This window comes from Emiliania huxleyi (assembly GCF_000372725.1).
Source record: "Emiliania huxleyi CCMP1516 unplaced genomic scaffold EMIHUscaffold_284, whole genome shotgun sequence".
NCBI lineage: Eukaryota > Haptophyta > Isochrysidales > Noelaerhabdaceae > Emiliania > Emiliania huxleyi.
The window spans coordinates 74,088-97,492 of NW_005199901.1; the positions used below are offsets into that span (position 1 = coordinate 74,088).

At 65.8% G+C, this 23,405-nt stretch overlaps 5 protein-coding genes across 5 annotated transcripts; 3 read left to right on the forward strand and 2 right to left on the reverse strand.

Moving 5' to 3' along the window:
* Positions 1 to 54: 54 nt before the first annotated feature.
* EMIHUDRAFT_239211 (hypothetical protein) lies at positions 55 to 2,278 on the reverse strand (the record flags this gene model as incomplete). Its single annotated transcript, XM_005776093.1, has 6 exons — positions 55 to 497; positions 695 to 752; positions 906 to 1,053; positions 1,139 to 1,304; positions 1,459 to 1,604; positions 1,662 to 2,278. The coding sequence occupies 6 exons, from the start codon at positions 2,276 to 2,278 to the stop codon at positions 55 to 57; spliced, it is 1,578 nt and encodes a 525-aa protein (XP_005776150.1).
* Positions 2,279 to 4,475: 2,197 nt separating this feature from the next.
* Positions 4,476 to 5,458, forward strand: EMIHUDRAFT_443999 (hypothetical protein). Its single transcript, XM_005776094.1, has 4 exons — positions 4,476 to 4,599; positions 4,741 to 4,920; positions 5,042 to 5,064; positions 5,131 to 5,458. Exons 1-4 carry the CDS (start codon positions 4,489 to 4,491, stop codon positions 5,279 to 5,281), a joined length of 465 nt encoding a protein of 154 aa, XP_005776151.1. The 5' UTR covers positions 4,476 to 4,488; the 3' UTR covers positions 5,282 to 5,458.
* Positions 5,459 to 5,990: 532 nt separating this feature from the next.
* On the forward strand, positions 5,991 to 6,738 carry EMIHUDRAFT_239213 (hypothetical protein; the record flags this gene model as incomplete). The annotated part of the gene is made up of 2 exons (XM_005776095.1): positions 5,991 to 6,559; positions 6,630 to 6,738. The coding sequence occupies 2 exons, from the start codon at positions 5,991 to 5,993 to the stop codon at positions 6,736 to 6,738; spliced, it is 678 nt and encodes a 225-aa protein (XP_005776152.1).
* Positions 6,739 to 8,842: 2,104 nt separating this feature from the next.
* EMIHUDRAFT_116241 (hypothetical protein) lies at positions 8,843 to 14,030 on the forward strand (the record flags this gene model as incomplete). The annotated part of the gene is made up of 4 exons (XM_005776096.1): positions 8,843 to 11,854; positions 11,902 to 12,022; positions 12,119 to 12,885; positions 13,938 to 14,030. The coding sequence occupies 4 exons, from the start codon at positions 8,843 to 8,845 to the stop codon at positions 14,028 to 14,030; spliced, it is 3,993 nt and encodes a 1,330-aa protein (XP_005776153.1).
* Positions 14,031 to 15,780: 1,750 nt separating this feature from the next.
* On the reverse strand, positions 15,781 to 18,230 carry EMIHUDRAFT_457907 (hypothetical protein; the record flags this gene model as incomplete). The annotated part of the gene is made up of 9 exons (XM_005776097.1): positions 15,781 to 16,145; positions 16,229 to 16,291; positions 16,524 to 16,625; positions 16,696 to 16,746; positions 16,820 to 16,873; positions 16,957 to 17,076; positions 17,168 to 17,366; positions 17,432 to 18,005; positions 18,173 to 18,230. The coding sequence occupies 9 exons, from the start codon at positions 18,228 to 18,230 to the stop codon at positions 15,894 to 15,896; spliced, it is 1,473 nt and encodes a 490-aa protein (XP_005776154.1). The 3' UTR covers positions 15,781 to 15,893.
* Positions 18,231 to 23,405: the final 5,175 nt, after the last annotated feature.

Genomic DNA, 23,405 nt, shown 5'->3' on the forward strand with positions numbered 1-23,405 from the left:
GTATATTCGACAGTGGCGTCGCGCCGCTCTCACGTCTCAGTTTCTCACGCGTGCTCAAAGCATAAGCAACTGACCCCACTTTCCTGGCCCGTGCGGCGCCGGCGGGCTTCCGGCCCGCTGGCCATCCGGACCCGCCCCCCGTCGGCGTCGCCATGCCAATGGCAAGGCGCGGGCAGCGATCGCGGCCGCGAGGATAGCGACCGCCGCAAAAGCCGCAACGATCGCCGCGACCGCGACGCGCTCGGGCGAAGCGGCGCTCCGTAGCGCTGAGAGGAGAGCGGCGTCCGCGTCCGCCGAGCATGACAAACGCGCCTCGGCACAGAGGCCTAGCGCCTCTGGCGAGCGCGGGAGCCGACTCAGCTCCTCGCGGAGGATAGCGGCGGCGGCGGCTCGCGCGGGCAATCCGGCACGGTCCTCCCCCACCTCGAGGACGGCGAGCGCCAGCGCCGGCCGGCGCGAAGCGTAGAGCGAGGGCGGCTCGTCGTAGCCCATCGCGTCTTGGAGGCGCACCGCCGCCTCCAGCTCAACCACCGCCGCCCGCGCCGCGTCGAGCTGGCCCGCCGTTGTGCGCCGCGCCGCGAGCACGGCCGCGCGGAGGGAGCGCACGTAGATGGCGGAGAGGAGGACGAGCCTGGACGTGTCACGGACGCGTCATGGGACGCGTCATGGGGACGTGTCATGGACGCGACTAGACGGCGGGAGAGGAGGACGAGCCTGCCGTGCTCGAGCGGGGTGAGGCGGCGCGACTCGGCCTGCAGCTCGAGGAGGGCGGAGATCGCCTCCTTGTTGCGACCCGTGTGCGCGAGCGCCATGCCGCGAGCGAACAGCGACGCCGCGCGCGCGTAGTGCAGGCCGGCGCGGGGCGGCGGCCGGTGCAGCGCCGCGTCCCAGTCGCGAAAGTAGACGTCCGTCAGCGCGGGCGCGGCGAGGTATCGCTCATAGCTGTTGAGGTCGGCCGAGTGCGCAGACACGAGCAGCCCACGCCTTGCGAACTCCGCGACGGCGTCGCCGGAACGCACGGCGGCGGCTCGGTCTCCCGCCATCCGGGCGCACCTACGGGACGCGTCATGGAACGCCTCTCCCGCCAGACGGGGGACGTGTCACGGACGCGTCTCCGGGCGCGCGCCAGACAAGAGACTCGAGGTTGTGCTCCGGGTAGACCTGCTCGACGAGCGGCCTCGCCGCCGCCGCCGAGTTGCATGACACGCACGCCTCGAAGCGACCGCGGCGCATGTCGATGTGCGACGGCATGTGGAGCAAGTGCGGCGCGTCCGGGCACAGCCCACGCAACGCGTCCGCCGCGCCTGCAGGAAGCGTCCGAGAAGGGTCCGAGAAGTGTCCGGCGGAGGCCGCGCAAGCCGCGCCGTCGGCGCCGGCCGCGTCGGCGACGTGCGAGTCGGAGGCTTCGTTGAGGTGGATGAGGAGGTGGAGGCCGCCTACGGAGACCGCTCCGAGAACCGTCGAGGGAGTAGGACGAGGCGAGGCGGAGGAGAGGGAGGTGCCAGGCCGCCTGGGTGCCCCGGTGCGAGGGCAAGCGTCGCCAGCAGGTGCGCTTTGGCGCGCGCCGCGTGCGGCCGCGCCCTAGTGCCCGCCGGCAGGTCTGCCTATCGGAAGTGTCAGGGACGTGTCAGGGGCATGTCAGAGACACTCGTCCTTCCCACCTCCGGTCGCTTGCCCAATAGTCCCACGGCGCCACGTTCATCCACGCGTCCGCCGCCAGGTAGCGCACGAGCGAGTGCGATTTCTCCGCGCGCGCCGCCGCCTCCATCGCCTCGGCATACGCGATGCGCTGGACAACGGTCGCTGCTGCGTTGGTGGCGTTGGCGGCGTAGCGGACCGCGAGAGCGCGCACCAGCCACCAGCCCGCCGCCGCGTCGCGCAAGCTGCTATCGCGTGCGCTGGGCGGGAGCAGCTGCGTGCTGTTGCCGGGCACGTGCGGCGGGAGCAGCTCTGCCGCGCGAGAGGCGGCAGCTCGTGCGGCGGCGAGCGAGAGTGGAGGCTTGAGGGCGTGGTTGAGGGTGGGGCCGAGTGACCAGCCGACACCCCAGTGGCACATGGCGCACGATGGCGCGAGCAATTCGCACCGCTCAAACGCCTCGCGTGCGCGGAGAAAGTCGAAGCCGAGCGCAAGGCGCATGCCCTCCTCGAAGGCAAGGGTCGCGCCGCCGCCGCCGCCGCACGCGCTGAAGCGAATCTCGCAGCTGCGGCTGCCGGAGAGGTTTGCGATCGGCATGGGCTCGTCTTGCTTCGTGAGGACGCCGTTGAACAGCGCAGCCATCGTCAGCCATCGCCGAACCATCCGTGTCGCAGGCGGCGCGATCCGTGTCGCCGGCGGCGCGCGGCGAGGCTTGACGGCCAGGGGCGGGAGTATGGTGGGAGGGAGTGGGTGCGTTAGCCACGATGTGCCTAGGCGGCCGTGCGACTGGTGAGAAACGAGGCGGCAGAACAGCCAGGCACGCGCTGGACACGGTGTATGGGGGGGGCGGTTAGTCAGCTCAGCCTCAAGCGCCACGACGAATGGGGCGCGTCAGTCCGCGCCGCGCGCATTGACCATTGAGCCCTTCAGCTCCGTCTGGCTCAAGCGCGTCGCCGAGCAGGGAGCAGCGCCCCTCCCTTGGCCACGCCCAAGTCGCGCAGCGGTGGTGGAGCTGCTCCCCGACGCCGCTCGCCCGCACCTCGGCGGCGGCCCCTCGGCCACGTAGCGGCGGCACTGCACGATGAGCCGCCCGTCGGCCCGATACATTTTTCCAAGGTAGGTAGGTAGAAAGGTGAAGAACAAATTCAAAAACTAAGTGAATGTACTTAACCCTTTTGCTTCATAGTGGTCATGGTGACCAAATCTCGATATATCTCCAGTCGTAGCGGTGGAACTGTTTTTTGGCTCGGTCAATTATTTAGCCATATATGAGAGGATCACGGCACAGTGTCGTTTGAGTCGACAGTAACTCTCCCACAGCCCACGTAACTCCGTCTTTTTCAGGCACCCGGAGCCCTCCGCGGCCGCTTCTACGCCGGCGAAGCACCATCAAGCTGCTGTACGGCCCCGGCATCGCCTCCCCTGGCTTAGCTCTCAGTCAAGATATTGTGCACATGGGTGGCCTCTACAATATACTCACTGACACTGAACCTCCCAGAGAGAGCTCGTCCCGGTCCGTCACGGCCATCCTCGTCCTCCGGCGGGCCCCCGGCCGCGGCGCGGTGCGGCGGCGTCACAAATCCGACCACAGAGCACCGGGACGCGGTCGGGCGATCTGAGGCCCAGGTAGGCGAATGCATTGCCCATCCAGGGCTATCACCTGGACCTATCAACAGGCGCCTGCGGCGCCGTGCTCAGGAGTTGGTTTTCACTCGCTCGAAATGTGTACGTAAAAGGGTTAAGAGCTACATACACTGAGAGAGACGTGCAAAGCTCGCTTCCGAGCTCTCACGCCGCGCGTAGGGCCCTTAGGGGCCTAGAGAACACAACCCCCCTCTCTCTTTTCTCCCAGTACGCTAAAAGTACACTGAGAGAAAAAGAAAGGCACTCCGTCAGAGAGAACTCCCGACCGTCGCCTCCCTGCGGGGCCAGAGCTTCCGTCGCTGGCGCTGTGCGCTGGTCTGTGAGAGGTTCACAGAGCCTTGAGAAAGAAATACGTCGTATGTGTGCGCTGGTCTGTGTACCGTCGGGTACTTATTTTAAGACGAGGTAAACAGCAATAGATCCGGCCCTCAAGCGGCCTAATCGATACCCAGCCCTCACGGAATCGGTCCCTCGTTGTACAGCAATCGATCCTTTTGCAGTGCCCGTCCTGCCAAACTTGCCGAGAATCGGTCCCCCACCCAGGTCACCTGTGGCGCGAAGCTCATGTCTCCCGCCCTCGGCGCGCCGACCGCGCAGCGGCGGCAGACCACCCTCCGGTTCGAGGGGCGCCTGGGGCTGAGCGGGCTGCCTCCGCCAGAGTTTGGCTCGCCCACCGGCGGGCTGTCACCCTGCCACGGGTCGCAAGCCCTCTGCCGGCCGGAGCGCAGGCTGCGCAGGCTTCCAGCATTTGGTCCCTTGGCAAGCGCGAATCGGTCCCCCTGGCTCCAGGAACTGATCCGGCACTGCACCCGGATCTATTGCTGTTTACCTCGTCTTAAAATAAGTACCCGACGGTAGAGAGGTTGAGGTGCGAGCCGTCTCTTTCGGGCTGGCGCGCTGGCTGGCGCGCTCACACCGAGCGTACGACAAGAGTCATGACGGCCGCTTCCTCCGCGGCGCCGAGAAGCGACAGCGGCGGCGAAGAGCACGAACGCTGCATGGCGGCGGTCGAGAGTGCGCTCGAGTACTGCCCACGCGTGGCCCAGCTCCGTCAGGCGCCTCGACCGCCGCTCCGCGTCGCCCGCCCGCTGCCGCTGCTGCTGTGACTGCCCGTCTCCCTCTCTCCGCCCGCACCTCTCGCTCCAACCGTCTCTCGCTGGCGGCTGCAGGCGCTGCAGAAGCTTGGGCGGGATGTGCCCGTCTCGTGCATGCGCTGCCCAGACCCGGAGGCGGGCAAGACGGCGGCCGCGGGCGGCTTCATGCCCGACACCGGCACCATCGTCATGTGCCAGCAGTGGGCGGCGGAGCAGCCCGGGGAGGTGGCGTGGCACCGCCTAGAGACGCAGCGCTCTCTCCCGATGCCGGAGAGAGGAGAGCTTGCGACTGTCGCCGCGCCCGCCGCCTCTCAGCCCGCCCGCCGCCTCTCTGCCCGTGTGAGACGCCGTCCACTGGGCGGCCAGGTGCCAAACACGGTGGCGCACGAGATGATCCACGCGTACGACGACGCGCGCGCGCGCCTCGACTGGACCAACCTCGTCCACCATGCCTGCACCGAGATCCGCGCCGCCAACCTCTCGGGCGACTGCTCCTTTTGGCGCGAGGTGAACCGCGCAAACGTCTCGCCGCTGCGCGTCGCAAAGGCGAGAGGGCGGCCACGTCTCGGGCAAAGCTCGGCTAATCTCGTCCGAATCTCGTCTTCTGAATACACCTCGGCCCACCCCCGGCTGACTCTCGGCTAACACGCCGCTGCGCATCACCAAGGCGGGCGAGCGGTGCGTGCGACGGCGCGCGCACCAGCTGCGCCGCCGGCAACACCGCGCGACGCCGCTCACCTTGCAGCGGGTGAGTAGGCGCGCGCAGATCTCGGTCGCCATGAACCCGGCGTGCACGTCGGAGCGTGCAGCGGAGGCGGCGGTGGATCAGGCGACCACACACCACCACCGAGACACTCTCCCGAGACGCCTCCGCCTACAGACTTCCTCGTGGCGGAGCAGGCGATGAGGCACTGCTTCGCCGACACGGCGCCCTTTGAGCGCGTGCCGTGAGCGTGGCGCCCTGGACACTTGCGATGATGCGCCCATGCCTCACGGCACCGCGGCACACGCCACAGGTTCGTGGTAAATAAATAAGCCTCCTTGTGACTATTTGTTATTGAGAAGTACCCGGCTCTAGATGAAACCTCGCCAACATGGCGCGCTGTCTTTGAAAGCATGAAAAGAAGTAAAACGACTTCCACAAACATCACTCACCTCACGGTCCGACCTCTCTCGGTTCTCTTCTACGGTGTACCTGTGTTAGTGCCAGTGCGCGCCAGTCCCGTGCCCAGGTGTTGTGCGAGGGAGTTTTGTTGTAAAATTCTCTTCTACGAATGCTGGGTTTAACGGTCTCTCCAGACCCGGCGCACACGCGTTTCCTCATCCTGGCGCCGGCCTGCGCCGGCCTTCGCCTTCGAGCTCGCGGGGGGTCGTTTGAGTGTCATCCCCCATTCGCTCTTGTCGTTCAATCGGATAACAATCGTCGTTCGTTCTGCCTCTCCCCGCTTCGAGGCTCGAGCTTCGAGGCGTCTCTCCGCGCACGCGCCCTCCCTTTTCTTCTCCTCGGCCTCACGTTGTCGACGTCGCCTCCGTCGTCAGCACATGCTGTACCCTTTCTTCCGGCCCGCGTCATCTTCGATGGGGCCCTGCGTCATCTCTGCTGGGGCCGAGCGGGCATGGCGGCCCTGCGTGCTCGTGAGGGGCCCAGCGTCATCTTCGATGGGGGCATCCGTGTGCCCTCGTACGTCGCCTCCATTCCGCGCAGCAACACCACGCCCGCGTTTGTGGTGCCCGACTTCTTCAACGCCTTTGTGCTGCCGGACTTCTTTGGCACCCAAGGCAGGGCGGTACGTGCACTGCACCAGGCCGAGCTCGAGCGTGCTCGTTTCGAAAGCCGTCGAACACCCGGCCGAGTATTCGTTCGCAATTGCTCCGAGCTGCTGGCGCCGGAGCTACCCAGAGCGGTCCGCAGCATTTGGCAGACGCCCTTGGTTCTGGAGGCGCTCCGCGCCCGCACGAACACGTCGCTGCGGCTCTTCCCGCCGACGGACGAGAAGTCGGTGCACGCTCTGCGATATTCCGAGCCGGGCGATGGCATCAGCCCGCATTTCGACGGCAACCCGTTCCAAGGGAGGCGGCTGGCTGTGATCTATGTGGTGCGTGACGACGCCGAGAGCCTCCTGCACTTTGAGGGCGAGCCTGTGCAGGCGCCTGAGGGAAGTGTGGTGGTCTTCGAGGGCGATCGGTTGCGGCACTCCGTCCCCCCGCGACAATCGCAAGGCGTTCGACTGGTCGTGAATGCTCTGTTCTGCGAGCCACCTTGTGAGCATTGCTCCTGCCAGCACCGCGAGCGAGGACTGCGCCACCACAGCTCTTCCACAGCTCGGTCCGGAAGGGCCGTACACGCACGGCTGCAACACGTAAGCCGCTCTTCGGCGATCGGCGGCGCGGCTGCAGTCAGCTGGCCTGCCACGAGGCGCGAACGCGACTGACTAACACGGGTCACGGCTTTGGGGACCGCGGTAGTACCGTAGCGACGCTAGCGTGTGCCCCAGCCCAGTGCCCCAGGCGTCGCCCGCGTACGCTGAACGCGTCCCGTCGGAGTAATAAGGCGAGAGGGCACCTCTAGGGCACGTCCTGGTGATATATGTGCTATACATGTCATCGCGTCCGGATGGAGGGCCACCGGTGTCGTTCGACGTCCTGTCGACAGCGTGCCGACAGCGCGACACAGACCATGTGGGACGCGTCGAGTACCGACCTCTACTGCTTACCCAGCCTTCGAGTGTATCCTGGCTGTGGTCCCACACCCACTGGTGTCCATCTCAGAGACCGCAGGAGGTCATGAGGGTCGATGGGAGTGCCAACCCCACAATGCCTAAAAACCCAGCCCAGTACGGCTTTGATGTGTATCTCAACAAACGTCTGGCTCGGCGGAGCGTCTCAGGCAAGAGGGCCGCACAAGCCGCACGTACCGCCAGCTGTGAAGCGGAGAGGTAGCCACGTACTAATCTACACCACGGAACGCCTTCTCTCTCGCCAGACTCTCTCGCCGTCGGTTGGGCCCTCCCGCCGGGCCTGGCCCCGCGACGCTAGAGCGGGCACGCGCAGAGGGCACCGTCTGGCGGACGGAGGGTCAAGTTGCCGTACGGGGCGCCTTGGAGGGCGGCGACGCCTGCACAGGGGGGGGGGAGGAACCGCGTCGTTAGAGAGGGCGGCGGGTGCAAACGCTGTGTGTGCGGAGGTGGGAGGCGTGGCGCACCGCTTGAAGCCTGAGATTGCGCCCTTCGTGGCATCATGCTGTGGAGCTGGAAGCACCGGCGGCACGCCAAAACGGCTGTCGTGTGGCGTCTTGGTAGCAGCAGATCTTCGCACCTTCGCCTTCGGCCTCGAACTCCTCGAGCGCCATGCACTTCTTGAAGTAAGCTGCCCAGAAGCCTCGGAGCTCCTCATCGTCGCCGACAAAGTCCTCAGTTGTGATCATCACGTTGTACGCGTTCTGCCAGCCATAGCGTGGGTGCTGCACGTCCCATTCGCTCGATACGAGACACAGGTCGTTTGCGTTACCCCACCTCCAGACCCACTCAACCACAGCCTCGGCGGAATCATGCAACGAGCACTCTTCCGTCCCGTCCTCAATCTGCACATACAGGGAGTAAGCACCCTCGTCCTTGCCGACGTTCTGTTTGCCTTTGGTTGGATTTCTCCTGCTTTTGCCGATGGGTGTCTTCGGCGCCATGCGCGGTCAGGTTGCAAGAGCGCCGAGTCTGCCGTCAGTCACTCGGGTCACTCGCGCGTACTTTTTCTGTGTTTAGTGTTCGCCGGCATAACGAGGCATAACGCCCGTGCCCCCGAGTTCATTTTATATAAGTAACGCAGGTTTGTGTACTTCTTGCTTGGGCGGCACTCATGATGAAATTCTGCAAAAACCTGGCCGGCCCCTGCCCTGCCCCTACCTACCTACCTACCTACCTACCTACCTACCTACCTTACTTATAAACTAAAAAAGAAATCACTACGGGTGAAGGTGGGGTACTATACCAACTAGAGTGATGGTTGGTGGTACTCTCCTGCAACCACAGTCCTTTCTTGTGACATGGCAGGCCACTCTCAAGGCCATACAAGCATCAATCAGATCACCCACTTGGGGAGGGTTGACATCGTGATTTCGGCGGAAATTTTCTTTTTTTGCTCCGAAAATTCCAGCTTGAAGAGAGGGAAAACCCCGACTGGAGGGCCCAGGCCTACCCTACCTACCCCGTCGTGAGTGTACCACACCTGCATACGACGGTGATGCCGCCGTCCTATTCCCACTTGCGGGGCCATTCTTCTTTAGTGCATTGCTGTTCTTAACGGAGTCGCTTAGGCGGCTCCGGTGGTGAGCCGGTGTGTGTGCCAGTCCGCGCCAGTCCGCGCCCTTGTCGTGCCAGTGTGCTGTGAGAGAGGCAGGGCAAGAATTCTTTTCGCCAGTGTGCTGTGAGACAGGCTTGTTGCTCAACAATTCTTTTCGTCAGGCATAACCGGGTGTATGCCGCCGTCCTCCTCCCGCCTCTTTGCAAAGCTCGACGCGGCGCTCGGCGACGCGCTCGGGTGCGAGGTTCCGTCCGGTCGCTCGCTGGCGCTGCTTTTGCAGCATGGCACCGCAAATTCACTTCCGCCAGGTGGCGCTGCGGCCAGTGTGGCGGCGCACAGCTACGCGCTCCGGCAGCGAGGCCTCGTCAGCGCAGCTGAGGCGCTCGAGCAGACCGCTGCCCCAGTGCTCTCCGACTCTTCCACACCGGCACCGGCGCCCGCCGCTTTGTCGGGCAGCCTGGCCGCGGAGCACGAGCGGTGCGAGCGGTGGGGTCTGTGCGAGCCCGCGCTGGCGCTGCGCCTGCTCCTCGCTCTCGCGCGGTCCGCGCACCCCGCGCCCGAGGCGGCGGGCGCCCGCTCCTCCCTCCACCGGCTCGGCGCGGCAGGCCTCTGGGTGCCCTCCGGCTCTGCAGCGGGCCGGCCCTTTGGCCTGCTCGCTGCGGAGCGCCTGGTCGTCCCGCCGAGCGGCGGCGTCTGTGTGCGCAGGCAGGGCGGAGGCAGCCCCAACCAGCAGCGCCGCAGCATCGCGGGCTGCGCGGGTGCGGTGAGCGCGTCCCCTCCGGACGCGAGCAGCTTCTTCCGTGTCCGACAGCACGCGAGGGAAGGAAGGCCCCCGTCTATGGCGCGGCGGCTTGGCGCCCGCCCTGCCTCGCAGCCCCGCACTCCGCGTGAGGCCATCGGCTCGCCCGCGCTGCCAGCGACGCCGCCGCCTCGCCGCCTCGCGCCTCCGCCTCTGCCGCCTCCGCCTCTGTCGGCGGCGCAGCGAGGCGCTGCCGGCGCGCCGCTCCTCACGCCGGCCACCGGCGTGCGGCGGCAGTGGCTTGCGCCGACAGACGGCGATGGCGCCGCCGCGGCGGTGCAGCTGCTGCTCGCCCTGCAAGGGGCGGGAGAGTGGCGGCTCGGCGTGTCCCCCGCACACGCGCCGAGTGGCTGCGCCGCCACGTGGCGCGAGGTGGCGGCGAGCCGCGGCCGTGCGCAGGCGCTGTGCGAGACGGCGACGGCGCTGGAGCGGGGCGGCTGGGGCGCCGTCGGCCGCGCGCTCGGCTGCGCCGTCCAAGCTGCCCTCCGCCGCTGCACAAAGGCGTTGGCCGACGTCCCGCGGCTGGTGAGTCAGCTCGCGGCGGACGAGGCGGCGGCGGCGGTCGAGGGCGGCGGCGGCGGCGGTGCTGAGTCGTGCCGGCTGACGGTGCTGGGCGCGGCGATGCACGCGCGAGGGGCCGCCGCAGAGCACGCACGGCTCGCAGCCTCCCTCCTCGCCGCGTTCGCCTCGGGACACCCCAGCAGTGATCGGAAAGCGGGCGCGCCTCCCGCGGCGGCGGCCGCCGCCGCCCTGCGCGCTCTGCCGTCGGCTGGCGACGGCGTCGTCCTCTTGCGCGGCCTGGAGGCGCACGCCGCCTCCTCCTCCCTCGGGGCGGCGCCACGGCAGGCCGCGCTCGCGGCGGCACTCTTTCGCGAGGCGGCGCTGCCGTGGCTGCGGGAGCTCGGAGAGGTCGCCTTCGGCGAGCACGCCGCAGGCGCGACTCTGCGCTTTGAGCCGGACCTCTCCGCCGCGGCCGAGGAGTGCGGCGCGTGCGTCGCCATGCTCCGCTCCTCGGCGGTTGCCGACCGCTACGCCAGCCTTGCGCTCGCACTCGCGTCGGGCGCCGTCCCCCCGGCGTCGCCGAGGGACGCGTCGGGCCGGAGCGGCAGGCTCGCCATTGCGGCGGGGGCCGCGTTCGCCTGGCTGCCCGCTGGAAGCCGCTCTCTCGCCTCTGCGCGCGAGGCGTGGGCCGGCCGTTTCTCGCGCGGCGAGGTGGGGCCGCCCTCACCTCCCGCGCACCCACCATGCCCGCTGCCCAATCCCGCCGCCCCGGCTTTGCGCGGCCCCGGCGCTCGCGCTGCCCCGGCTACCCTCTCCTGGCTCGAGGAGCGCCGTCGTATGCCCTCGCAGGCCATCCTCGCGTCCATCGAGCGCGCGTACGAAGAACGCGACGCGGCGGCCGCCGCCCGCCGCCGCGCGGAGTCGAATGCCGCTCGATCCGCGGCTGAGCTCTCGCGGGCGCGGGCGGCGGAATGGGAGGAGGAGCTGGGCCGACGCCGCCATCAGGCTGCTCGTGCGCGGCGCGAGGAGCTCGAGGCGCAGCTGTCTGAGCAGGCGGCGGCGGCGGCGGCGGAGGCGGAGGCAGCGGAGGCGGAGGCGGCGGCGGCGCGGCAAGCGGCGGCAGAGGCGGCGGCAGAGCTCGAGCGCGCACGAGCAGCACTCGAGGCGCGTTATGCTGAGGCTGCTGCGGGCGCTGACCGCCGGCTGCGGATGGCCCGCATGCGTGCATCGCGTGCGAGATCAGATGCCTCCTCGCGGTCGCCCGCTCTGGCCGACGAGCAAGCAGAGCCGGCAGAGGGGCGAGGGATTGAGGCGGCAGAGGCGGGAGAGGCAGCGGCAGAGACAGAGGCGGAGGCGGTAGCAGAGGAGGCGGCGGTTTCAGAAGAGGCAGCAGAGGAGGCGGCAGTGAGCGGAGCGACGGATATGACTGCTGAGGTGGTGGCTGAGGCAGCTACAGAGGAGGCGGCGGGGGCGGAGGTTGAGACCGGCGAGACGGCATGGGAGGCGGCGGTGGAGGCGTCCACAGAGGAGGGGATAGCGGATGCTGCGGAGGGCGAAGAAGCGGAGGCCATCCGAGAGGCGAAGCTGAGGGCGGTGGCGGCAGAGGCGGCCGTGGATGCCACGAGCAGCGACCACAGCGCTGCCCTGGTCGCTGCGGCGTCTGCGGCCGCTCGCAGGGAGAGGGCGGCGGCGGTGCTGAGTGACGCGCTGGGAGAGACGCCCGCTACCCGAGGAGAGGCGTCGGCGCTCGCAGAGCAGACCTCGTCCCGAGGGGACGCCGGCGGGTGGCTCCGCGACGCGGGTCTGCCTGAGTGCAGCGAGGGCGGGACAGTCGAGCCGCCGCTGAGCACCGTGCTGGAGGCGGCTGCCTCCCTCGCGCAGAGTCTGGTGAGCTCAAGCTCGAGGATCACCCTGTGCCTTGCACCTTGCTACAGGCGTGCGTCCGCCGCCCGCTGATCGCCTGCTCGTCGCTCCTCGGCCGCGCCGCAGTTCTGTACTTGCAGCGCGAGTGCGCGCTCTCCGCTTGGCTCGCTTCGCTCCAGCGGTTCTTGCTCGGTTCGCGCACACGCATCCCAGACCCCTCCCACCATGAGATGGAGGCTTGCGGGTGCGCCGCGGCATGAGCCCCCCCCGTCCTTCCTGCCCGCTCAGGGGGTGATGCGGACTTTCTCGACGCCCTCTGCGCCGAGCTGCACGCAGCAGTCTCGTCCGGCAGCTTCGGAGATGGGGCCAGCCCGCCGCCCACCACGCTCCAGCGGGCGTTGGATCTCGCAATCACGCGCGCCGACAGGGCGGCGGAGGGTGAGGAGGCGGAGTGTGCCGCCGATTTGCAGCTCGTGTGGGTTTCGCCGAGCGGCAGCGGGTGGAGAACCGCTGACGCGCTTCACCGAGTGGATGCGTTCGATGGGCTTTCACTCGCGCTTCCTCTTCCACGGGCGCTGCATGGCGTGCTCGACGTTGCCGCCTATCGCGCCGTCTTCCTCTTCTCGTTGCGTCTCAAGCGTGCGTCGCTTGCAGTCCGCTCTCTGTGGAGCGTGTTGCGGCCCGCTTCGGCCGCGCCGGTCCCGCCTGGCGCTCTTCGCAGGCTGAACGTGCACCTCCACCTCCTCGGCCAGTTGCTTCGCGGCATCGAGGGCCACACCCTCCGCGCCGATGCCACGTGGGTCGAGCTGCGCTCCGCCGCATCGGACGTCGCTGCGTCGCCGACGCAGCTGCGCGACGTGCACGATTCGTGCTTGCGTGAGGTGTCACGCCGCTGCGGCATCGACGATCTGGGCGTCCGCGCCATCGTTGACGCCATCTTGGGCCTTGCGCTCACACTTGAGCGGGACGTCCATATCAAACTAGCCGAGGCCCCCCATCCCGCCGAGCGCTGCACTCAGGAGGCGGGGTGGCGGGCCATCGTGGACTCGCAGCAGGTGCAGCTCGCCCGATTATGCGAGGCTCTTGGCCGCTCTACAGCTAGCCTTGCAGCGATTGCGTCTGCTACAGGCGCAGCCTTGGGTGCAATTGCGTGATTTTTTTACCGCCCAAAGTGCCCCCAAATATTGGGGCCGGTTGCACATCGTCGCATCGAGTTTACCAACCACCAGCCCCCTCGACGCGCACTACAGTTACACACGGCTCTAGCATCTACGATCTGATGCTCGGCTTTCCACACACATGGACATGCCCCGACCGGTGCACATCTTCATCGCAGGGGGCGTAGAGCTCTACGCAGAGACCAGCGAGAGAAAGAGGGCGAGGGCCCGACCTACTCGCGCTCTCGAAAAGCGTAGAAGCAGACGGGGCCACCATGGTGTCGCGCTCCACCTACGAATTGTCCTCTTTTGCGTGCCACTGATATGTGGATCGAGCGATGCCGCCGGATGCAGTCGTGGAGGCTGTCATGCGCAGATAAGAGGTTGGGACGCTCATTGCTCTTTGCGCACCTTGAAGGTCGTCCGCCTCCTTCTCCGCCACAAGGCATCGAGCCTGATGCGGTGACTCGGACGGCATTCCAGATGTTGAGGAGAGCAAAGGCGACACGGACTTTGACGGCAGCCCTGACTACCTTGATCCTATCTCCGACGGCGATGGCATCCCCGACGCAGTGGAGGGCAGCGGGGATGCAGACGGGGATCCTGGGTAGTCGACGGGCCCCCGGGGGCGACGGGGGTGCTCTCCGGCCGCGGCGGCCGAAAACGGGGGTCGGTATTACGGTGTATTAATGAAGTGATGCACTTGATGCAAGGGTGCCATTGTGCTCTACTACAAAAGTTGTGTAAGATGCCCAAGTCTCAGACCCTGAATCCTTAGCGGAGCTGAGTTCTGACGGTGTGAACACGAGCAACCGGAGTGACGACCGGGACCGGGCCGCACGCCGGGAGTGCCCCGACTAGCAGTGACGGGCGCGGACGAGCGAATGAGAGGTCGCTATCTGTGGGAGATGTGTTATTAGAGACTAGGACTGCCTATCTCTCACTAAAAGGAACCTCTCATCCGCTCGTCCGCACCCGTCACCGCTCACGGAGTGCTCCGCGTGCCGCACCGGCCGCCGCCGGCCGCCGGCCGCTCACGGTAACGGAACAGTGTTACTACTCCGCAACGTTGAGCTGGATCATACTGAATAGTGCTCCTGAAAGCCCTCTCTGGGCTCTGCCACACACAGTAGCAGCTCACGACTAGCAGCTGGTGTGGCTGTATTTGTAGCCATTTTTAGGCTTCAACTGGTCCCAACATAGTAGCAACACCTCATGAAAATCAGTCAAAAAAGCCCCAAAATAAAATCGGCGCCTGCGGCGGGCCTCCTGGGGCTGCGCCCCAGACCCCCTTGACTGTGGGGACCCCCCCCAAGAGCACCCCCGTCGCCCCCGGGGGCCCGTCGACTACCCAGGACGGGGATGGAGTGCCAGACAACCTAGACCCCGACTCGGACGGCGATGGGATTGCCGATGCTGAAGAGAGCACAGGTGAACTCAGACAGTGACGGCATTCCAGACTACCTCGAGGACAACATCAAACGATCAGAGAGACGCGGGCAGTGATGGCCTACCCGACGCCGAGGACCCCGATGCTGACCCCGGGCACGACTAGATTCTTCCTGTGTGGGGACGAACCAGTATGCGCGGCGACGCCGTCTCCCGACCTCCCGAGGGCCCCAACTCGGACGGCGACGGCACCCCCGACAGCGCCGAGGGCACGGCCGACACGGACGGCGACGGCATCCCCGACGCACTAGACCCCGACTCGGACGGTGACAGCAAACCCGACGCCGAGGAGGGCACCGCCGACTCTGACGGCGATGGCATTCCCGACGCCAAGGAGTCCAACACCGCCGACGGCGACAGCGATGGCGTGCCCGACGCCGAGGATGCTGACTCGGACGGCGACGGCATCCCCGACAGCGCCGAGGGCACAGGCGACACGGACGGCGATGGCATCCCCGACGCCCTCGACCCCGACTCGGACGGCAATGGGATTGCCGATGCTGAAGAGAGCACAGGCGACTCAGACAGTGACTGCATTCCAGACTACCTCGAGGACAACACCAAAGACACGGACAGTGATGGCCTACCCGACGCCCTCGACCCCGACTCTGGCGGCGGTACCGACGAGTTTGGTGGTAGCATCGTTTTCGCAGATTACGGCGAAGGACCCGACGGCGACCCAACTGGACTGCAACCAACGGGCCTGTCCACTGTCGGGAACAAGAGGTACCGACTTGAAACGGGCGAGTGCGGCACCCCGGACTTTGTGTCACAGAGGCCGAACAAGGTAAACCCCTACGCGCCCGAGGGCGACTTTTGTGGCGCGCCATAGTTGGTTGGGGTCTGCAGCCGGAAAGCTATAGCGACGCACACGCGGCAGAGTGTGTGACCTATTGGATGGCACCATCGGCAGCCGTCCGCCCCTCAGAGACGTACATTGCCGCATGCGAATACACGCAAGGCGAAGGCGACGACGGGCTCTATACATGCCACATGGGGGCCGCATGTATCAGCGTTGCCCATCCGCGCGTCGCAGACGCCTCTCTCCCCCGCCGTTCCCCCCAGCACCATCGCCTTCACCATTCCCGCCTCCATTCCCGCCGCGAGAAGGTTATTTGGCCGACTAGCATTGTAGCCGAGTGCAGGAAGGAGAGGTAGCCGAATGCAGGAAGTAGAGTCGAGCTGGACGTACGTCTACGTGGTAGGGTATACGAGCGCCTCGAGAGACGAGCGCGGGTTGGCGGGATCCGGGAGGGGAAGCGCGGGTCCGCGGCGGGTGGACAGAGATTTACTTTAGAGTGAGATAGAGGGGAAGAGGTTGTCTTATTGCACACAAGCATCCCATACATGGTACCACCTTCTTCGTAATATAAGACAAGGGGTGAACTTATCTACACCATCTACGCAGCAGAGCGACTGGCGCGATTCAGCATACTGGCGCGATTCAGCAGTAAACGTCACTCGTGCGCCTTGCGAGCAGAGTCCATCGCGGAGATAGCGGCTACCCTCTCATGGCTCAGGGCCTCGTGGCGCGCGTCGCCATCGGGCGCCTGCATGTCTGCCGCGTGCAGCGCAGCAAACCTGCGCGCCTCGCCGCCGGCCGCGAGCTCGCGCAGCTCGTCGCGCACGGCGCCGAGAGTGAGCTGGCCGAGCAGGGCGGGCCGGATCGAGGCACGCGCCTGGACTCCCTTGACGCGCGTGTCGCGCACCTACCTCGGGTGACCTCGGGTGACCTCGGGTGACCTCGGGTGATCTCAAGTCGTCTGGGGTGGTCTCAGGTGAGCTTGCGCGCCGAGATGTAGAACTGGCGCCGGACGCGGTCGGGCGACTCGTTGGCGCCCCCGCAGTGCAGCACCTGCGGTGTGTGTGTGTGTGTGTGTGTGTGTGTGTGAGTGTGTGAGTGAGTGTGAGTGTGAGTGTGTGTGTGTGTGTGTGTGTGTGTGTGTGTGTGCGTGTGTGTGTGTGTGTGTGTGTGTGCGTGTGTGTGTGCGTGCGTGCGTGCGTGTGCCGCGCGTGAGGCGGAGAAGGGCGTCGAAAAGGCGTCGGAAGGGCGTCGGAAGGGCGTCGGAAGGGCGTCTTTGCAGCGCCTGCTGGTTGTACAGCGCCACGTCGCCCTTCTTGAGCAGGCCGAGCTTGACGGGGCGCGAAGCGATGTACTCCTCGTCCACGACGTTGGTGCGCAGCCCCACCTACCGCAGCCATGTCAGCCATCGTGCCACGCTGCCCTCGCCCACCTGTGTCGCCGGTGCGCCGCCCCACCGTGTCTCTTCCCACCTCGAGGTTGCCGCCGTAGAAGGCGGTGTGCTCCGCCTACGGGAGGAGAAGCGAGAGGCCTGGAGAAGGAGGGGGGGGGGGGGGGAGTCCGTCCCCGGCGGGCGAGTGCCTCCGTGTGAGTGCCGGGCAGGTAGATGGTCGGACCCATCTTTGCGTCCACGTCCTGCGGGCCGCACGCCAGGGACGCCTCATGCGGGGTGGTGGTGGTGGTGGTGGTGGCCGTGGTGGTGGTGGTGGTGGGGTCTCCTGCAGCGCGACAAAGGCGGCGTACAGCGGCGGGGTGGGGCTGTAGGGGGTGTCTGGGTGGAGCGGCTGCTGCTTCGAGCCCGGCTCGGAGATGAGGCACGCGAGCTCGTTGAAGGAGGCCTGAGGAGCCGGTGGTGCGAGTGCGGGTGACCCGGTGGCTCGAGGCGAGGCGCGAGCGGCGCCCAAGGAAGGATGCCTCCCGCCCGACAACCTCCTCGAGCAGCGACCCGAGTGCGGACGCCTCGCCGAGCAGCTCCTGCACGAGCATTGCCGACACGAGGGGTGACGGACGGGAGACTGTGGTCGGGAGACCACGTCCCTGGGTCGGGAGGTGGGGTCGGGAGGAGCGCGCGGCACGCTCCTGCATCGCGTCGAGTGGCGGTCCCTGCAGAGGCAGCAGCAAGTCGCACCTGCTCACCAACGAGCAGTGCTCAGGCCGTGGAGGACGAGTCAGCGGCACCAGCAGGTGCCGCACCGGTTCGAGAGCAGCACCAGGTTTGCGAACCGGTCGGTCGAGGGCCGACCTCCCGCCTCGACCTCCTCCTCGCACCGCAGCCGCTCCGCGTCGACAAAGTCGCGCAGCGCGTCCGCCGTCGCGGCGGAGAGGGCGCCGTCGATCCGGACGACGCCAGAGCTCTGCAGTTCCTTGGCGAGCACCGAGCCGCGCTGCGCCAGCTCCGCCTTACTGGCGCTCTGCCGCGGCCTCTTTGCGCCCTTCTTCTTGGACGCCGCCTTGCCCGCCGGAGCCGCGCCGCTTCCAAAGCCGGCGCCGCTGCTTTGCCGTCCGCCCTTTTGCTTCTTTGCGACGAGTGCGGTTCCCGGCTGCAGCAGCGCACGCTCGCGCTCGGCGCGGCGGGCGACGGCCTCGTCCTGCTCGCGTCGGAGGAGCGCCTTTGTCGCCGCGTCCACCATCATGCAGGGCAGCGCGGCGCGGCGCAGAAGCAGTTGAGGCAGATTTGTCGTATCAGCCGACAGAGGGCTGGGCAGCGGCAGGAGGCCAGAGACCGCGACGAGCATCGCAGGTTGCTGTTTGTCCGGAGTTTCTCTTCCTACTCGAGTAGAGCCGGCTGCCGCACCTTCAGAAAAATAAAACAAAAAATCGTGCGGTGTCGTGTCGGATCGCGTGTCGTGTCGTGTCGTATCGCACGGGTTTTCGTTTATGGCCGGCTATCCCTTCATCAGCTCCCCGTACCTCGCGGACACGAGCTCTTCAGACCGCATAGGACGTTTCCCGGGTCGGTCGCCTGCTGAAGGTCCGTGCACAAGCCCCTCATTCCCCCCACAAAGCACCCGTTTGCGCCACGCGCCGCCCGCCCCGCGCCCGCCTTTGGAGGAGCCTCGGCAAGAGGTTTTGTTGTGTGTGAGCTTCCCGCAGGCCCAGGGCCGGGAGCAGCTCGCCGCGCGAGGGAGGCCCTAGGGGAGGCCAAGCGCTCCGTCCAGCGGTGCGGCCGCAACGCTCCCCCCCCCCCGTGCTCTCAGGCCGCGCCGCGCTGCGAGAGAGGAGTGGTCGGCAAGGCGGGTCTACCTCCCTTGCTTGCCTACGTGTCGGCAGACGTGCCACAGCCGATAGCGCAATACCGACGAGGCCGACGCCGTGCCCCCGCATTTCCGCGGTGGGCGCGCGCTGTGGCAGCGCAAGCCTCGGGGGTGGCTGTGCTCGTGGCGCGCCTGGTCGTCACGCACCAGCGGAAAGGGCTAGGGGCCGCTTTTTGACGAGCTGCCTTGGCGCAGGAGAGAGGCCGCTTCCGCGAGCGACGCGACCGCTTGATGCTGTCGGACCACTGCCCCAAGACGAGCGTGGGAGGAGCGAGCGAGGAGCGAGGCGCCGAGCGAAGGGAAGAGAGCGATCCGACACGACACGACACGAGCGATCCGACACGACACGACACGAGTTTTTTTCGTTTTTATTTTTTCGGAAGGTGCCGCAAGCGGCTATATGTAACTGATTTGGGCTCATGCGCCTGCTCCTCCTCCTGCTCGCCGTGCGGTCGGGAGCCGGAGTGGATGGGTCGGAGCTGCTGCAACGGTGTGAGTGGCCGCGAGGGGTGGTGTGTGTGAGTGAGTATTCTTGATACGAAACCACGACGACACACACCAGCCAGTCGACTCGCATCGGTTGCCTCCATGAACGGCGGAGCTATTCTCGCGTCCACACCACACCTGGCTCAGATGCTGCATGAATGGTTGCCGAGGTTGTGAGGGACATGATCCCGGCGTGAACACGACTAACTGACGGATCCGCTCCTGACAGTCGCACGCGCCGCGCTGTGGCGCGTGCGACTGTCTTTGTTTGAAGTTAAAAGTCGAATCAGAGCGCCGTCGGCGCTGTCCCTCGTTTTCCTCCCACGGACCGCCCGTCCGGCACCGTTCCGGGACGCACGCCGGCGAAGCACCATCAAGCTGCTGTACGGCCCCGGCATCGCCTCCCCTGGCTTAGCTAGATTGAGAGATATTGTGCACACGATCTGTCTCTACAATATATACACTGACACTTCACCTCCCATAGCTCGTCCCGGTCCGCCACGGCCATCCTTGGCCTCCGGAGGGCCCCCGGCCGCGGCGCGGTGCGGCGGCGTCACAAATCCGACCACAGAGCACCGGGACGCGGTCGGGCGATCTGAGGCTCAACTAGGCGTATGCATTGCCCATCCAGGGCTATCACCTGGACCCATCAACAGGCGCCTGCGGCGCCGTGGTCACGAGTTGTTGTTCACACCTGGGCAACCATTCATGCAGCACAGTATCCGTTGTGGTCGGGCGCAACCTGGACAACCTAAACCTCGACACAGTGGAGTTTTGGAGCAGACGCCGCGCGGCCAGCGCGCCGCGCAGCTGGGCCCCGGTGGTCACCAGGACGGATCTCGACCCCTCCGGAGGTTGCTCTGCTGAAGAAATCAGTTTTTCTTCCGATGGTTTCTCTCGAGGTTCTCGAGGTGGATATCCTTTGGCCGCGTTGGGTAGCGAGGATTGGTGTGACGCGATCCACGCAGGCGTGGTTTCTGACGGCCGACCGTCAGTGCACGGAGTTGCCCCTTCTCCGACTGCCCCGGCTAGTTCACGAGTTTCGCGGGAGTGACCCCATGCGTCAAACCCGAGACCTAGCGCGGGTGGGTTGGAGGGGGCTCGCTGCAAGGAAGGGCGGTGTAAGAGGCCGATGGTTTTGTGAGGCTAGCACCACACTCCTCTCCTTAAAATCCCTGTGTGGTGGCGGCGTGCCGTCCTCCCATCCCTCCCTTGCTTAGGGGACCCCTAGGCTTAAAAGGGTGGGCCCTGGGGCGCCTGCGGCTTAAACGGCTTAAAACTTGCCATGGCAAGTTTTAAGAGCTGCTGGGCCGCCAATTCCTTAAACGGTCTTAAACGCTTAAACGGTGCGGGAGAGCTCCCGAGGTCGATGGTCCGGGAGGCTCCCGGTAGACACGCCGGAGGCCGGGAAGCTGGCTACAGTCAGCTAGCACGTGTCCCCTATGCGAGTATGGCTCCTGCCAGTGCACCAGACTTACATATGTGTCTTCAGAGGCGGGTTTGTGCCTAAAATAACGGCAGTGTGCCTAATAATGGCAGTATTGGAGAAAACGGCGCGGAACCCAGCGACGCGTGCCGGACTTTGTTAAACGGTGGTCTTAAAAGAGGGACCCCCGGTGCCTGCAATCTCTTAAATGGCAAGTTAAGCCCCCAAACCTCCTCGTTTCTTAAAAGGTCTTTAAAAAATCCGGCCCTCAGAACCCTAGGGGTCCCCTAAGCTCCCTTGCTTGTCGGTTTTTTCTTTCTTTTTTGTGAGATGAAATTCAGGCGGCCGATCTCCTTTTTCTATTTCGGAACACCTCTCGGAACGTCCGAAGCCAAGCTCCCACCTGCTCGAGCCGCTCCGAGGCGACCGTGCGTGCGTCCATACTGCCTATTTAGTTAACACCAGCCCCGACGGGGACGTCATCACCCTCGCCCAGGGATCTACAATGCTGTCTTAAGGTCCGACCTGTGGGCTCCGCCTGCGCTCGGCACCGGGCACCGACTCGGCACATGTACATGTGTACAAAATGCGCCTGCGGGCGGACCCTCAAGAAAGAAGAGAGTTGAGAGAGAGAGAGATTTTCCAGTGTATGTAGCTCTTACGATTTTAGAAAGAATGAGTCTGTGAAAGAGAGAGAGAGATTTTTGAAAACCAACAAGAAATCACGACTGTCACAGTGATTTGGGCTCGGCAGCTTGTCAGCCCTCAGCCGAAGCTGGGGCCGGTCCCGTAGCCGAGAGAACCCGCGCCGATGAGTTCGACGCGGTCGGGGCGCCCCGCGGAGAGGCCAGCGGAAAGAGAAGAAGCAAGTCAGGATTTCTTGTTGGCTCGGACCCTCACAGCTCAGAGAGAGATTTTTGTGTGTGTCACAGCTCGACTTGCGCCACTGGGATTCTCACTTATTAATAATAGAGCCTGCATCTCAGCAATAAGGAGGCGTCGTTTTTCTTCTGCGCGCCTTTAGAGCCGCCGTCCTCGGGCGATCGACTTTTTGCTGTTTTGCTCTCTCGATGCTTCCGCTCGCCCTCCTTTCGCTAGCGGCGGCGGCGCCGCCGCCTCCCGTGTCACCACCGCTGCCTCCTTCCGCGCCACTTCAAAACTGCACCATCGTGTCTTCCGACGACGGTGATGCGACCGACGGGGAGGGTTCCCTTGTTCAGATCATCGACGAGGCAGGCACCTTCCTCGCGGAATCCGAGGCCGGTCTGCGCGTGGCGCTGCAGTGCGGGTTGCAGTCTGGCCGCGCCAACATCAGAATCCCCGCGCAAACCACGATCAACCTTACCAGCGCGCTCGAGGTCGACGGGTCCCTTGCGGCGGAGGCGGAGCTGCCCGTGATTAACATATCGGGCGGCGGCGGGGCGGCCATCGACGCGCAGGGCCGCTCAGGCGTGCTCTTCGCTAGCCGTGTGTCACTGTACGTGCGCGGACTGCGGATCGCCAACGGCAACCAGGGTTGCGTACGGCTGTATCGCACCCTCGCTCGCTTCGAAGATGTGTCCGTCGAGGGCTGCAAAACGCCGGGAAACGGCGGCGGCTTCTTCATCGAACATTCCGACGTGGCCTTCGAGCGCGTCCTCATCCGCCATTGCGTTGCGGCGCAGAACGGCGGCGGTGTATTTCTCACCGGAAGAGGCTCCCTGGTTGCTCTCCACTCCTCCATCGCCCACTGCTCCGCTGGCAGCTACGAAGAATCAGCTCTATTCTACTTTGGAGGCGGTCTGGCAGCCGAGCATTCGGCGCTTTTCATGGCCCATACGAACATCAGCGATTGCCGTGTCCATTCGCGTACGAACTCGTACGGCGGGGGGGCCTATCTCACCTCGACGTACAGCCGCTTCAAGTCAGTCAAGATTGGCCGCTGCTCAGCCCGGAGCCCCGACGGGACTGCGGCCGCGGGAGGCCTCTATGTCGAATCCAGTGCGGGCGACCGCATGAACTTTTTGCGAGCGAACGTGAGTCGTCACAGCTACTGGCGGGAAGTCCCCCCATTCACGGACGAGCTGCGTGACGACCTGAGCGGCATTTCTTGGCGCGAGCTCGCCAACGACAGCGACGTTGGCAGCTGGCGTGCCGCGGAGGAGCCGTCGCTTCTCGACGCGTACGACTTGGAGGTGGTCGGTTGCGCTGCGGAAGGGCTCTCCGCGTTCGGCGGCTGCATACGTGAGTGGCACCTGTTGTAAGTATAGCTCTGTCCGCACTGTGCCAACCCCCCCTTCCCCCCCCCCCCCTGACAGACTACGATGATCCCTCGAGCGCGAGCGAGCACGGAGATGTCTCTCAGAGTGGCGAGCCGACCGACGTGCCGTTCAAGGCCATCCGGCTCGCCGCGCTCTCGCTCATCGGTTGCAAGGCAAGTGGGGCTGATTTTGCCGGGGGCGGCGGAATCAGCATCTACTCTCGCGGACTCGTTCAGATCCACAACGCCCACGTCGCAAATACGGCTGCGGAGATCCTACCGGCTCAAGATGTACCGCTTCACGGGCTGGCCTTGGGCGGCGGCTTCTTAGTGCAACTAGCCTTCACAAGCATCCTGAACTCGGCCTTCGACACCTGTGAGGCCATCTCCACATCCCCCGCCTTGGATCAGACCGTGGCGGGAGGGGGGATCTTCGCCTATGAGGCGACCACGCGGCTCAAGAACGTCAACGTCACGTCTTGCGCGGCAAGGCTTGAGGTTACCCCGGGAGCTCTCGGAAGATACACAGGTACTGGCGCCGTCAGTGGCGGAGTCCACATGGCGAGCGGCTTCGGACTCTTTGAGAACGGGGCGAGCAGTGCCCAGATCTCCCCTCCCACACACACGCGCACACACACGCGCACACGCACGCACGCACGCACGCACGCACGCACGCAGCCCGTCACGCACGCACGCACGCACGCACGCACGCACGCATGCACACACGTATTACGCATGCACCCCCCCCCCCCACACACACAC

Excerpts from the sequence above, each read along its gene's own strand:
- EMIHUDRAFT_443999 (XM_005776094.1), top strand. The coding sequence starts at position 4,489 with ATGCGCTGCCCAGACCCGGAGGCGGGCAAGACGGCGGCCGCGGGCGGC. Across the intron at positions 4,600-4,740 it reads CGGCGGAGCAGCCCGGGGAG|GTGCCAAACACGGTGGCGCA; the intron begins GTGGCGTGGCAC and ends CTGGGCGGCCAG. Across the intron at positions 5,065-5,130 it reads GGCGAGCGGTGCGTGCGACG|GCGCGCGCAGATCTCGGTCG; the intron begins GCGCGCGCACCA and ends GCGGGTGAGTAG.